This window comes from Morone saxatilis, unplaced genomic scaffold (assembly GCF_004916995.1).
Source record: "Morone saxatilis isolate NCDOM2014 unplaced genomic scaffold, NCSU_SB_2.0 Contig18, whole genome shotgun sequence".
In the NCBI taxonomy this organism is placed as follows: domain Eukaryota; kingdom Metazoa; phylum Chordata; class Actinopteri; family Moronidae; genus Morone; species Morone saxatilis.
In genome coordinates this window covers 15,403,144-15,419,520 of record NW_023339740.1, presented here as the reverse complement: position 1 = coordinate 15,419,520, position 16,377 = coordinate 15,403,144, and the positions used below count along the sequence as shown (strand labels likewise).

At 39.6% G+C, this 16,377-nt stretch overlaps 1 protein-coding gene across 1 annotated transcript in view; it reads left to right on the top strand.

Moving 5' to 3' along the window:
* Window positions 1-982: 982 nt before the first annotated feature.
* bsnb (bassoon (presynaptic cytomatrix protein) b) overlaps window positions 983-16,377 on the top strand; it is a 62,624-nt gene continuing 47,229 nt past the window's right edge. The window contains exons 1-2 of the mRNA XM_035661165.1: window positions 983-1,253; window positions 8,533-8,923. Of these exons, the coding sequence (XP_035517058.1) occupies window positions 1,075-1,253; window positions 8,533-8,923 (570 nt within the window). The 5' untranslated portion in view covers window positions 983-1,074. The remainder of the gene's footprint in view (window positions 1,254-8,532; window positions 8,924-16,377) is intronic.

Here is a 16,377-nt window from a genome sequence, read left to right as displayed (position 1 = left end):
TGTGTGTGTGTGTGTAAACATCGAGTGAAAAAAGAGTTTTCCCGTTGGGGATGAAGTAAGTACATATTGTTCTTTTTCTTAGATTATTGCATATGCACATTCCATCAAACATTTTTGTATTAGTATTAGGTCTACAACTTAGTTATTTTCATTATGAATTAATCAATCTTATTTTTTTTTGGATTAGTTGATTAATCATTTGGTCTATACTATGTCAGAAAATAGTAACAAAAATCTATAATAAATATTTTTGAGTCCAAACTCCAAAAATATGTATTTTAATACCACAAGATACTAAGAAAAACAGCAAATATTTACAATTGAGCAGAAACAGGTAATATGTGGCCTTTTTAAAAATCTTAGTCAATTATCAGAATATTTGTTGATTGTCAATGAATCGACTAATACTTTCACCTCACTACTACTACTACTACTACTACCTCATATAATGCACTTTTAAAGGAACTCAACACTTCACAAAGTTAAAATACATAGGTTAAAGGAGCAACACACTTAAATAAATAAAATAAGATATATGTCTATATCTACAGCACACAACAATGAACCACACATCAAAAGCAGTATAGTAATCTTTTAACCTATGAATCGACTAATACTTTCAGCTGTAGAGAATTGTGTCAGGAAATGATCAGTATACCCAGAATCTAATTTATAATAATGTAGTGTTCTCACAGGAAGGAAACAGCAAAATGTAGACAAACATAATCAATTGTCACATTTCAAACAAGCAGCCAATGACTGAGCGCCGTGAACTGAATCAGGGAGGTCCCAGTGGTCTCCAGTCATGTGCCACAGGGGGCTCAGAGGCGTTTGCGTGGTGACTTGAGATAACAGACCACCGTGAACGCGCACGTACGAGCCACTCAAGTTCCCACCCATTGCGTCTGCGCGCTCCCTTAGCCCTCTCCGTCAGCGCGCGTGCTCCGTGCGGGATGCTGAATTGTAGGTGATGATGGCGGAAGGGGAGCAGCGCTGAGTTTCATCTGAGTTCATACCACAGCTGTAGAACCATCTACAACATCGTTTCTCTCCGTCGAGACCTATCCCGAGGCGATGGGGAACGAGGCCAGTATGGAAGGGGAGGGACAGGCGGGACAGCCCGGCCCCGCCGTCCCTGCAGCGGGGGCTCCGGCTTCCATTTCAGCACCACCGGACTCTGGACAGCTCATCAAGCCCAGCAATGGAGCGCCAGCCGGAGGAAGTGGGGCTGGACCCGGGCCGGGGATTAACAGGTAGCCGCGATAGCTAGGACGCTTCTCCCGGAGAGAAATCAGGGGAGGCTCCACGGCGGGGTGGCGTTTACGGTACATCTGTACGACGTGGAGCGTAGATATAGGATCAACCGAGTGCGTGGAGATAGACCTGAATGGGTGCTTAATTATTTATTTCAATATCCTTGTCAACACAATTCACCACCCCCCGTTTTTTTTTTTGAGACCCATTTCTGCTTTCTGGCAGCACCACCCTGTTACTCAACGTCAATGTGGGTCGAAGTCAAATTTAATATTCAGCGCTTTCGATGTAGAATCAATAACACGTAAATATAGCTTCCAAACGCTTCAATAGGCATTTCTACGCCCGTTTTCACGGTGTCTGTCCCGAAGGCACCAGTGGCTAAGTATCGTGAATGAATGAGCAACATTTTTCTCCTCATAGTGAGGCAGTGCCAAGTAAATATGACTACTTAGGAATGCATGTTGCACATATTAATGTCCTCATATGTGTGTAGCTTCAGGTGATAAATAAATTAGAGCTGTAAATGATGCAAAGTGCACAGGATCTCACGTTGAAAAGGGCTCAGTCGGGTCCATTACAGGTTGATTTCCTCAACATGCTTCGGTCATGAGTACCGGTGAAAACACAAAGTCATTTTCTGAGAAATCACCTTCCTCCTCACGAGGAGACCGTCTGTATCGTGATGACAGCGTTGTGTACGGTGACAAGGCTGCCATGACATATTGCCAGCGTCATTGTGAGCACAGGACCATTACGCGTACATGCCATTATAGCTGTCTCACTTATCAGATCTCAATCCAAATCAATATGCAGACAGTGGAAAATTGTGTTTTTCACCACCACAGGAAAACAAAGCAAAGAAAAGAGGGTGATTTCTTCTGGAATAGTAGTGTTGCATCTCTCTGTAAGAAATCCAGACACTGAGCCCAGACACATTAAATACTACTGTGGCAAGCCCTTACATGACAATATTTCCAATATTTTGGCAGGTACATATGGAAACCCCATGCTTGTCCTCATAACAAGGCAATATAGGCTGATAAAATATTAGCCTTTTTTCCAAAATCATTAGTGTTTAATCACATGTAGTAGCCTGTAGGTCTGTATTTACTGTGTGGGTGTGTGGGAGGGATTACCCGTCCAACAGGATCTGATATTGCCTTAATTACACAGTCCAACAGTTGTAGACCTGAATACGCACAAGCGGAGGCACAGCTGCATCTTGGATTTGCCTCACCAGCTTACAGTCTCTCTGTACTTTAGCCAGCCATAGAAAATGATGTATAGATTTTGTTCACGCTACAGTCCTTCATTCGAGACTAAAGTCATCTTTTTTCGTCGGCTTCTCTGCTTGATTTGTCTCATTACACAAAGTGATAGTAAGGTATGACGGTGAGCTGTAGCTAGAAAATCATTTACCTTTAACGCTGTTTAGTCCTGTCTGTGTTTTTATTTGTAAAAAGCACTCTTTGTTCATCCTGTACATTCACTGTGGGGCAGGTTTAAAGGCTCAGAGCGCCCATGTAACCTCATCATTCTTTTATATCTTGATTTCTCGCTGGTATCCACCCTGAGGTGTCTCATAAGGCGATGGCGAGTGTTCTGAGAGAGGGCTGGTGAGAGAAAGAGAGAGAGAGAGAGAGACAGAGAGTATATCATATGGCTGATTAAAATGTTTTTTCTTAAGATCATGGCCCTACATTCAGTCTGAATCTTTGCCTTGAAATACTCTTCCACAAAGAACTTGTGAGCGTATAAGAAACAATGAGACGGTGGCTGGGTTGAGACTGTAGATAGGAGACTTTCATCTTAATTAAAACGAGTTGCAGCATTTTATGAGTTTGCCTATTAATATGAATGGGGACATAGTGTGCTATATATACCCATATTCTGAAGTAAGGTTCCTATAGGCACTTTTTCTTTATCTCAGATCATATTATATTTTATTCATCACAGTCAAAGAGCTAAATCTGAGTCAATATATGAATCCATGAAGCTATGGGAGTCACCCTACCTTTCTGCCTCGCAAAGAACCACAGTGGTTGTTTTCTTCTCTGGTCATAACAGCTTTGACTAAGTGCACAGTCATCCTGACCTGATGACTATAACTGACAAGCATTCAGAATAATACGAAATACTGATTTGTGTTAAATGCAATCTCCAGATATTTCCTGTGTTTACAACAATGAGCTCAATATGCTGCTGCTATATTGTCGTCTCATTGTTTAACAACAGTACTGCGCCATCATGTAATAGGTTATATAGTGTGCACAGCTAATTTATTCAGTTTGTTTAACATACTATGGCGCTGACATTAGTCTGTTTCAATCAATATAAAGCACACAAACAAATCTACAGATCGTAAAACATACTAATGAAAATAATGGATGCATGCAGGCATCTTCTAAGACACAAACCTTCATAACTAATTTACATTCAGCAATGGAAGCACGGTTCACGATGTAGCCTAAACATAGCAAATTGTTATCACAACTCAAACAAATAATGCAAAAGCAGTTATTTATTTATTTATGACACTATGACAACCGTAGGTTGCAGAAAATGAATGGCTACTTGTGAGACACTGGCAGTGTAGCATTTTTCAGATGTCCAATACTTAAATTAGAAAAATATGATATATTATTTAGAGCACTTACAGCACACAAAAAGGAAAAAAAGGAAATAACTGTACATAACACTGGATGATGGTGATGATGATAACACGTAGTTGGTAAAGACGACTTATTTCCTCATGCGCGTTGCATTATTTGCGACTGTAGGCGGTCCATCAAAAAAAAAAAAATGGGACTGAACTTTGCTCAACTTCCTCGTGCCACTTTGAGTATTTTGCCAGAATGGACACCGTGGTCAGTATAGTTAGAAGCAGACATATTGGTACACCTATCCCCAGTTTGTGCCTCTCACGTGTTACTGTCATATTACAGTCACAGAGCTAACCATCAGATTTTTCAAAAATTATATACATGACAACCTAAATGGTTATTTAACAAGACTTACAGCTGCTTTTAATGGTTTTCCAGAATCCTTAAAGACTTTTAACTTGTTTGTCAAGTTGCAACTCTTGTTTCCTATAGGTAGCCAGAAATTACTATATATCTATCTATATTGGTAAGAAACATCAATATCACAATATAATTGATAATATTGAACATGTTGTACAAATTCAGCAAGGAAGTGTGTCATTCTGGCTGCCATCTTTGAAACAGATTCAACATCCTTTTTTATTATTTTTTTATTCAGATGGTTTTAAGACTCTTTAAAGATTCTCGAAATACCTTCAGAACAGAAATCAAATGCTTGGCTCGTAATGGAGGCTACGGTGCAACCTGCCACTCATCTAAACGACACTCGAACAATCACTATGAAACAAACCATCGCTGTACGAGCACTGTGTGTGCTGTCCTTGGGATTATTGTTTAAGGGCCACTTGTTGTGATTTTGATGTAGTCTCCTTCATGTGACGCGCCGCAGGTGGAAGATTTAAAGTTTCAGCACTGCAGCTGCTGTATTCGCATTTGACCCACATGATGGGAAGTATATTGCCTCTACAGTAATTTCTCTGTTATTTATGTCTTGGCTGCTCATCAATTATTTTTTGAGGGTTTGCCAAGCTCGTCTGACACTAAATGATGAAACGTAATAATAGAAATAAGAAGTGCCATGCCCTGTAACACTACTATCCACAAATAATTGATTTAGTGAATACTGTAATAGCTTTGGCTTGCGTCTATTTGTCGCAGCTACTGTCACAGTTTTAGCTAATTGAAAAACTGAAACCTTGTGAAAACAGCAGTGGTGGTCCTATTGTTGATAAGCAGATGTATTATGGCAGACTGCTGCTCCTTTTGATGCCTTTAACATGAATTTAGCCATTAAAAACAAATGATTCATTGGAGCATGCATTCAAGTGAGATGCATTTGCTACCTTCCTGGTATGACCTTTAAATATTACTTAATGGACGGCACGAGATAGGTTTCACTGTGAAACCTGAGCTACTCAGTTTCATTTCCAGTGGACAGAGGAATAAATCAATGGGAAACATATAGAATCTCCATTATACTGGAGATACTAATACAGATATACTCTGTCAGGCTAAAATTAAATAACCATCTATCAGACAATTTCCCCTGTTCCAAGGGACATATTTGACAAGTCAGATGTCAACGTGAGGCAACTTGTAGTTTAGATTTGTACATATTTTCTTTGTAAAGTGACCTATGTTAATTGTACAGTAAACCCTTTCAAAGTAGTGTCATAAATCTGCATTTTGTAGCAGCCACAACACGACTTGTGTTACTATGCTCTCAGAATTGGTATTATCATTTACAACGTGTTATTGGTGCAGCACTGCTGGAGGATACTAGAAAAATGGGCACACTTGATCTGATGTTTTCTTATTCTGTACTCAAACAGAAAATTGATTTGAACTTTACATTTTGATCAAGGTATTTTGCAAGAGTGGAAATAATTAGTTTCTGTTACTGTTTATTAAAGCTGGTATTTATAGATTTAAAAAATGACTAAATAGTATATCCATCTGTGTGATGGAGTATCTTAAAACTTAAAAAACTAAAACTCCGACCTGTCCTGTCTGACAGTGCCAATAAAGTCGGTTGAAAACATGACGTCCACTGTGTGCTTGTTAGCACACAGCTAGACTATATTCACTCTTTTAAAGGAATAATTAATATTTTTACTGTTAATGAGAAGATTGATATTGCTTTCATATCTGTACCAGCAGTTAGTTAGCTTAGCATAGCATAAAGAGTAGAAACAGGGGGAACCAGCCTGCCTGTCTCTGTCCAAAGGTAACAAAATCCACCTACCAGCATCTGTAAAGATCACCAATTAACACATTATATCTTATTTGTGTATTTTTTTTACAAAAACTGAAGTGTAACATCAAGTTGCATCAGGCAACAGACAACTGTCCCCGCCCTCTTTCCAGTCTTTGTACTAAGCTAAGTTAACCAACTGCTGGCTGCACCTTGAGAGGGCCATCAATCTTCTCATCTAACTCTCGGCAAAACAGAGTGAACGTATCTCCCAAAATGTTGAACTATTACTTTAAGCTACACTGTGACATTGTCACATGTATTATTGAGGCTGTGTAGAGAATCTCACTCTTTCTGCATCCTTACGATAGAAAGTTTCACAGGGAGCTCCTGTTACAAAAGATTGTCAGCTTACAAACCCTTGTAATTTGTGCAGTTTGTAGTGCTTTAGATGCAAAGCCGCACGTTTCTCTCAGTGGACTCCCATTTGCTGATGGATGAGAATATCTAAAGAAATCTTTTGAAAGGGTGTCTTCCAATTTAAAGTCTTTTTTGAGTATCATTAAGCCATGCCTGAGGCTTTGCATAAATCATAAGAGCCTCCACTTGGTGTCTTTGCCATTCAAGTGCTAATTATTATGTGAAACTACTTGCGAGGACACCGGGCGGATTCAGACTTTAGGCCAGTAGTCTTAGCAATATCCTGAAAAGTCCAGTTTAGCCTTAAACAAGAGTCAGTTTAGCCTTAAACAAGCCTTAAACAAGAGTGAGATTGGTGGTCAGCACACTACCAGGACTGTGCTGAATTTAAAATGTAACAGTGTGTTGACGGTTGGAAAAGTGCAGGTTTTTCCTGATGGGCTCACTACGGTGAACATGGGACTCCTGTGGAGAGTGGAGGGTTAGGGTTGTGCGGTGGCTCAAGTCATCAGCTGTGACTCATAAATGCTAACATGCTCTATTTTAATTCCTTTATTCCTCCCTTTATTTCCACCATTCTCCCACTGTGGATGCAGAGCTGCCGCTGAGACTGTCTTTGAAGATGACGTGCATGACAAAACAAGGTCTAAGTTGTTATGACAGTGGAAATCCTCCATTCCTATTCAACTATTGGTGCTAATGCCCGAGGGCCCGAATGAGAAAGAAAACCAAAAGTTTGCAATACTGTTGTCTGATACACTACCTTTGTTCCACCCTAAACACTTTGCGGAGGCCAGAACAGAACAGCTTCAAAGAGTGAAAACAAGCCACAAGGAGCACTTCACAGAAACTGATAGAGGCAATATAAAATATTCAACATATGCCTCTCTGTTGGCCAACGTTTTGAGTAGTCTGATATCACACTATGAGCAAAAACTAAATCTTTTAATGGCATGCGTAGTGCATCTCACAGCTGAGGAAATTAGTGGTATAAAAACCTGCTTGAAAAGACGTTAAATGCACCTCATTTAAAATATGAATAAGCTACATACATTTTCAGTGCGGTGCTTAAATGTTACGGGGTTTACAAACTGTGCTGCTTTAACAACAAAACAAGACAACGCTCCTAAATTAACTGATGTTCTTGCGCATTTATTCATCATTTCACTCACTGACTCCATCTTTTCCTTACTCATTCTTACTCTCCTGCTCACCATTCTTCTTTAATCAGAGCCTCCATTCTTTCCCTCAATCGCCCCAAAAGGTTGCTGTGGTTACGTTTTACACTGAAATACTGAAATTAAGCTGAAAATAACCTCTTGAAAATATTGCGTAAATCTGAATTGAAAAGTGAATCCACTTTAGTTAGATTAATTAATGCAGTATATTATTATCCCCCCTTGAGCATGTTGAGTTTTTGATAGGAAAGTCTGACTTATAGATTGAATCATTGTGTTAAAGAATGTAAAGTTTGTGATGTGACATAAGTGAAGTGTGTGTGCATGTCTGTGATTAAGGGTCTGCCATGGCCTGCAGTGAATTTCCACTATGTATGCTTGTATAAGAATAATAAAGAGTGAGTTGGGTTCAGGGTTTTATCACTCACATACACAAACAGTAAAAAGAAGTGTCGTGAAATGCAGTGTTGCATACTGACTAAGGTTAAAAAGTGTAAAAAATAAGTAGGATAAAAATATAAAAATAATAATATAACATAATATAAAGGTATCTAAAAAAAGTTAAATGTACATGTGTCACATTGTAGACATGCACATGCTTGAATGCGAAGGAGGGTAAACATCTACAACTGCAGCATTTTGAGGAGATTCTACTTTTATTCAATATATATTATTTTGTATTGAGCGTGACTGTTCATTCTTGACCTTGGAAATTTTACAAAGAAAACCAAAACTCATCCATTCACTAGCTAACTTTTTTCATATTTCATTTTTAATAATATATGCTGATGTTTACTTTATAAATGGTTGTCACATTAACTCCTAAATCAGAATCCAGGTCTTATATCCACGTTTGTGTTCTCTTTATCATCTCTACCAGACCACCTCCTTCAGACCCGGGACATAAAGCAGGAGTCCAGAGTGGTCATGGAACAGGGGACAGGTTGGCCTCCCACGAATCCCGTCAGCATGCCGCCCCTCAAGGAGAGCAAGTCCAGGGTCATGTGGCCAGGAAGAGTCTGCAGGTGGATGTGGGTAGCAGCAGGACTGGGAGGTCCCCCTCTGTGTCCCCGGACCGAGGCAGCGTCCCCACCTCACCTTACTCTGTGCCACAAATTGCACCCATGCCCAGCAGCAAACTATGCCCCGTCTGCAAAACCACCGACCTGATGGGCACTGGGGATGACAAGCCCAACTTCAACACCTGCACACAGTGCTGCTGCATGGTGTGCAACCAGTGTGGCTTCAACCCCAACCCTCACCTCACAGAGGTAGGCCGCTCATCTGAAAGGATCATACCAGTGCTGTACTTGTTTCATTATAGGAAAATATTTCTATCCCCCCCACCAATTCTATAGTAGTTTACGCCACGACCAACCTAATACATAAACATAGTATGCATTCAAAGTCACCACTGTCACTCGGCACTCCGTTACAAACACAGTTAGCATCTGCCACGGTGCATTCACATGGAAAACAAAAAACAACACCACTAAAATGGTAAAGAACAAAAAAACCTTGTGTGCGATCGACTGCACAAACAGATTCAGAATGAATTCAGGCATACGGTATTATAGACTGCCTGAAGGCTAAAGAGAAGAGCAGGATGAGGGTGGTTGTCTGATGTTGACTTACCAAGCACAAGGTCTTTTCTGAATGAAATGTAATAAAATCTAAATATTTTACAAACCTGTCCTCAGACAGTTGTGATTAGGCTGACAAATCCTGCTTCAAAATAGAACCAGGTGTCTTTATGCCTTCAGGCTTTTGTTTAGTGTAACATAATTTCCCCAATATGGAGTCACACATATAAACATACATGAGTCATATTGTTCTATCGACTGCTTGGTCACAACTGTATAACAGCTCTACATATATAGCATCCATGCCAGGCGGTGAGGGAGGGAGGTGGCATCATTTGAAAGAGTGCATACCTTATATATGCAGTGTCTTGATAAAGTGTATTAACAGGACTATAAACACTCTTAGAGCAATTATACTTTTTTCAATCAAAGTGATCTGATCAAAGTGGATGATTCAGATGCTACATTCTGGTTTAATTTGTGTGGTAATTATTTCTTATTGACATTTGTGAGTAATGTCGGCGATGACTATTGTTATCAAGTTGGCTGTGAGTGGCTCACACAGACTGGATTGCAGCAACTGAAACTGAGTGAGGATGTGAATTAGTTGCATGCTGATTGAGAGCTGTGAACCTTCCTAATTCTAGCCATTGTTTGCCTTGATTGATGTAGTGTTTAATGATCTGGTGGGCTCATAATTTTTCATCCCCAAAGACCTGGGTTATCACACAATTCTTTGCCAAAGTGCCCAGTAACATATTGGTCACTTCCTATTAGCTGTAATGAATTCTAGCCCCTTATCTGGAGCAAGTTTTATAGCTGGTGTTACATAGTAAATGTACATACCACTTGAACAAAGCTATATCCATCTTTCTGACAGGCACTAGTGAGCATCCAAATCATGCCCAGAGCCTCTCCCAAACAAAGCTTTTTATAACACCACTGAAGGCAGCACAACACATCATTCACAATCATTCATATGCATCTACATCTAAACGGTCATCACTGTTAACAGGTAGCTGAGAAAGCCTATTGCCTTCATCCCAAAATAAATCACTTGCCTAATTTGAATTAGGTTATGCTTCAATGTTACTGTGAGTCAAGTGTGGCTGTGTCATCTGTCACAAAGTTTCACATCAACGCCAGTGAGTCATGTTGCAAATTGTAGCCAAGATGCACTGTCAGTTAAGCTGGCCTACAGGCTATCAGAGCGACTCTAGTCTGAATAAATACTAGGATTTAGGGAGTAAAATGTTTAGTTTTTGAACTGTAGATGTGTGCATGTAAATGCATTGCCTGGATGAGTGCATATTTGTGTGTGTGTGTGTGTGTGTGTGTGAGAGAGTAGGGAGATTCTGGAGAAATTGGTAAGAGGAAGTCGTGGGAGATGGAAGGACTAGAAAGAAATGCGTGGAGCAAAGTGGAGACAGACAGTAAAGAATAGATCGTGGCAGGGAGTGAAGGAGAGCATGGCAGTAAAGAGAACTGCGGAGGTGGATGTTATGGGTATTTTTCAGCTCAGCCTTGGTGAGCTTGTCAGATGCTGACAGGGAGAGAGACACGGAGGGAAAGCGCTCAGCCTCTGGAGACCTGAAGATTTACCCCCCTAACCTACTTAGCATGGATCGGGCTTTTGCCTTGCTGCAGCAGATCTAACACAGCCTTATCGCTCATCAGTGAAACTGATGATGGCCACGTTGTTGCCGATCAAGGCGACAATAGCGTTGAAGATGGCGATGACTGGAATTACGATTACAGTGGTGGCGAGGACAGACCTGGAGGAAAGGATAGCAATGCAAAAATGGCTGAAGTAAAAAGTTTCGCTTTAACAGGAGCAGATATTGTTACTCAGGATTTTCTAGGATTATAATGCTTGTTTTTGTTTCTACATCTGTTGTTTTGATAGAAAAATCAACTGTTGCATTTTCTATTAAAAAACAGTATCTCATTTTTTGCAGTTCCAGGATTTTCTCTTGATGATAACACACAAGCTCAGTCCGGGCTCACGTCCTGCTTTGTGTTTCTGTTTACAAAAAGTTCAGAGACACTGATTGAACTGTCCCAGATTACAGGGATAATATGGGCAAAATCTGTTATTGAAGAGGATTTCCCCTCAAATTACAGAAAGATGGCAGTGCTGATTAAAGTGTTGATAACCAAGGGCGATTCCATATTTGGACATTTTAGATTATGCTTATTCACCACAAAGTCCCAAATGGTATCCCCAGCCTGGGATCAAAAGTATAAATTAGAGCAGGGTTTTTTTTTGTTTTTTGCCTTATCAGTTGAATTTCTTATGGAGACAATCCCTGTTCATGTAGGATTGTTTGAGGGGTGATAACAATTGTTGAAATACAAGTCACAGCTGTGTCAAACAACCTGATGACGGGGATGCAATTTAGAGAGATGTAAACAGCAAGCAACAAATGGATGTTATATGCCACAGTCTGTTACAGGGCTGTCAGTCAAGCTGAGATGGAGAGGTTTATTTAGAAATGTTGGCTGTGAATGTGCAAGCAATCATACACGTGAGCTTGTATGTGCATGTGTGCATGTGATCATGTCATGACGTAGATAACAGCTAGATAAAAAAAAATTGGAATGAGGAGGGTGTTCGATTAAAGAGGGAAGGAGAAAACCAGACAGAGACGGAGAAACGAGACAGTCAAAGACAAACTCCGAGACGGAGAGTAAAACAACAAAGAACAAGAGCTCAGAGACATAGTGAAGGTACCACAGACACCCCTCCCCTTCGCAGTGTGCTCCCACCATCATACAGGGGAACATCTGCTTTATAATTGGTCCAATTTCTATTTATAGATCCTACCCTCCTTCTGTCTGCAACGATGGCCCGGTCCTGAGAAGCCACAGCTAAAAGAAAGAGGGAGAGAGAGAGTTGTGTGAGAGAGCTGTGCGGCAACAGCAGGAGACAGAACAGGAGAGAAAAGCATCATCATAAATTCACCATGAGTGTTCAGACTAACACTATGCAACTCTACAGCTTCAAGAGCTGCAATACAGATATACAAAATATAGAAATGAATCAAAAGATAATTCTGGGGCACTTTTGAAAACAAAACCATCGCTTTTTGCAATTTGGTGGCTTCTCCACACTGAAGTCATCAGCATTGACACAACACTCAGAAGATGGATTTGAAACAGTCTTTGAACAAGTCATGAAGCGATTACTTTTTAATGTTTTTATTTGATGAGTGCCTTGGAACTGCTTCTTTCTTTTTTAACCAACAATCCCACGAGCTGAGGAACAGTTTTAACAAATGCTCCCACACACACGACTCTGCAGAGGCACTCTATATATCTCCTCCTCCTTGATAAAAAAAAATCAGGTAGGTGGCCACAGTTGACAGTTGCACTATATAGATACAGCAACCAGTCCAGAAAACATCTATTTTAAATCCAAAACACAAGATTTCATATTTTATTAGTATGGACTATTGTATCAAAAAATGTATTCATATATTGTCATTTAAAGCTGCACTAATAAATCATTTTATATTAACAATGGATGACATGACTAGTTGTAGGGTGTGGTTTTCACCTAACTCTGCATTTTGGCATCTATCCGCTTGTTGTTTTTGTTTCATGGCCCACACCTTTAATATTTGGTTCAGTCTGCCAATTTCCAGTTGCACCAGGCAACTGTTTTTTTTAGCAATAAACCCGTTGTACTCTACCTGCCTAGCACAAATCGGCAGACAGACAATGTTAGAGAATGTTATCTGATGAACACAGTTGAGCATTTAGCAGCTAAAGACCCAGATATATCCATCAGGAGTCGATGGAGATCAAAACCAAGCTAAAATTAGAGTCAATATTGGACTCAGGTGGCCAGAAACAAAACTCCAAATGAATACTAATGTTGTTGTCTGCCTGCTGGTCAATAGGCAACAGTTTGCTAACATGTTTGCCGCAACAACCTTATGAGCCAATATAATGTCAATGTGTTTACTTGTTCAACAGCTCTTCAAAAAACCCAGTTATCTCTGTTTTATGGAAGTAATCTAACAGGTAAATTTAGAACTTTGAGTGTAGTCCATACATAGTTTTCCACCAGCACTCTTTTTGGGTATAGAGGGTTTTTAGCTGTGACTAGCACATCGTATGAGTCACTCCGTTGGTCAGTCAGGCGAATGTCAGGCTCTCCTGCAAAGAATGCCTGCACATGTACAGACTTATTGTAAGATACCTCTACATTTCTCAGTTAGAGACAGTTAGAGACACTTTAGCTGACTTGGATTTTAATGTTGCCCAGGCTCTAATCCCAGGGCCCAAAATTGATTTTCTCAAGCTGCTGCAGTAACACCAACCTGGGAGAACAAGCGGTCCATAGTGTCATAAATAAACACACTTTCAAAGTATACTTAAAGGTGACTTTGTAGGTTGTGAGTGTCTCAGGTACAGTACTGATCTTAGTTTGAACTTGTTATTACTTTTAAACTTTTGCCTCAAACTGAGCGTATCATGCATATTGTTTAGACTCCAACATCATCCACAGTCTTAGAATCAGCCCACAAATAATAGCTAAGTGAAAAATAAATAAAGATAAATATTAACTAAAATGATGCGGCCGTATCATTGAAGGATAAGTCCATTACACCTCGAGGGAGCCAGAGCCTGGTTCCTAATCCCCTCAAATTAATTCAAATATTTAGCATCTGACATCTCTAATCCTCCTCTAACTTTGCATTACGTGGCACAAGAGATTCAGTGGCATTCATATCTGGTGAAAGTGGAAGACAATGAGGTTTCTATGTGGATCTCTAATCACTAATATTGTCTTGAGCTTCACATGGATTGAAATGAAATTTTAGCGAAGGATGGCATGAGTGGCTGTGGGTGATACATTTAAAATTAATATAGAGAGAGGTGTCTGTCTGTCTTCTGCATAATTTGTGCTGGAAGATGGTAAAAAAAAATAATGACTCAACATATTCTTAAAGGAAGTTTAATAAATTTGTTTATGAGACCAACTGCTAGTCATCGAAGGTTCTGTAAGAAAATGATTTAGTTTACTTTAATTATTTGTGAGGACAAAGAGAGCTCTGGATTTCTCACCAGCAAGAAACTAGTAGATAGTCTGCTTGTGTGTGTCATCTGCTGAGTTCACAACTGAGGATGTACCACTTTAGAATGAATTACAGCTGTCTTCCCTATCACACATATGATACAGTATGTACAGTATATTCAAGTAATTATTAGAATAAACACAAATATGTTAGAGTCTAGATTAAAAGGTTTGATCATCTAAACTCTGAAAGAACACGATGATACCAAGTGATTTGGAAATTAAATTAATAAGTTATCTTATCAAGTAGGCATAAAAAACATTACAACATTTCATGTGTTCCTGTAAATCCTTTAATATAAATGTGAGACAGGAAACTTCTCACTGAACATGTATGTTCAATGTACTAAATCACCATATAGCAAATGTCAATGATTCACACAGCGCACCAGGCTGTGCTCCTAGACTGGTGCTTTAAGTGGACAAACAGTGTGAACTGGGTCAGGAATCCAGCTGAGACACTACATGCTGAATTTTGCATATACCAAAATATTTTGCACTGAGAACTGCCAGAGACTAAATCTGGGACACTGGCTTAATTATTACACCAACTCACTGCATTTAAAGCCCCAACTCAGTATAGCTGGGCTGTGCTCTCCAGCAAGGAATAATAGCAATCATCATATCTTGTCAGTCCGGTTAAATTTAGATGGTACACCTGAGTATCTTCAGTCCGTTTTCCTAATCTAGCTTCTGTAATATAATAAGACAGGATAGGTGCAACACAATATGGTATGGTGTATGTCACATGCAACTCATAACTGAACTCATAACCCAAACTGTATGTGGCACACATTATTTGTGTGTCAGCATAGCAACACCACTATAATACCTTGTGTCTTTTTATTCTGCCAGTTATTGTTTGAAGTCAGACGTGATTATTTCACACACTCAATTTTTATGCTTCTATTATCTTTATTATTATATTAGTACTTTTAAGTGATTGCATATTTTATATACACATAGCTGATCAGACCACAAACACCTTCACAACCTAATCCAATCTAAAACGTTTGAAAAGTACAGGTACCTTTATCTGTAATACTAATCTCTTAAAGCTTATGAATTCAGTTTTTGTTATTGGGACTGTGTCAGACAGGCATGGTTATGGTGATATTTATAATTTGAGTATATTATTATTTTGTTGTCTATAATCCAATAATAGCTACACTTTACAGTATTACACTTAAGTACAACACAGCACAAAATGCAGCCTTAAATATCTGTGACCCCGTCTCAACAAAAATGTAATATTAAAAGCTTCACAAAGGTAGCAGTATATCTTTTGCAGGGATACAGTATAGTATTTCTTCGCATTGCACTGCACAGGTGTTCCTTACATTGTGTCCATCTCTTGTATTATATATTCAGATATAATGTATAATGCACTACCACTCTGCACTCCTGAATCCCGACTCCCTGCTGTGCCTGACACTGCACTAATGCACCTGGTGAGAGACATTCAATAAACAGCATAATAGAAAATTAACAGTGATTTCCCCACAATTACTCATTATTTCTACTAGTCTTACTTTCTTATGAACTTTGTTCCCTGCTTGGCACCATTTGTGAGGAAAACAGTTGAGTTTAATTGAGATGTACTTGTGTCGTGTTTGTAGGACTGACTGGGTGTGAGATGAGCAAAGGAAGAAAGAGACAAATTGACGGAGAGAGGGAGAGAGAAAGTTGGGGAGAGAAAGAGAGAGGCATTGGGAGGAATTTCAATTTCTTTTGGCCCAATTTGCAAGGAATTGATAAACCACTGCATTCCAAGCATCCTGATCCCCAAACTGCAGTGCTCAGCTGCTGTATGTACTGCATGGTGATACCGCATTGTGATCTCCGAGATGGAGCTTCTTTCTTTATCTGCATTCTTGTTCGGTTGAAGTTTGAGTCTCTGAGCGTGTTCCTTACCCAGCTTTCCTGGGGAATGATGGAGTGCATGCTGTCTCACACCTGTCAACAAATGCAAACTGGAGAAGAAAAACTGGGAAACTTTGTGCACCTGTGATGTCTGCAGCGTTACATCTTCTAACACAAGTGTGTGTGTGTGTGT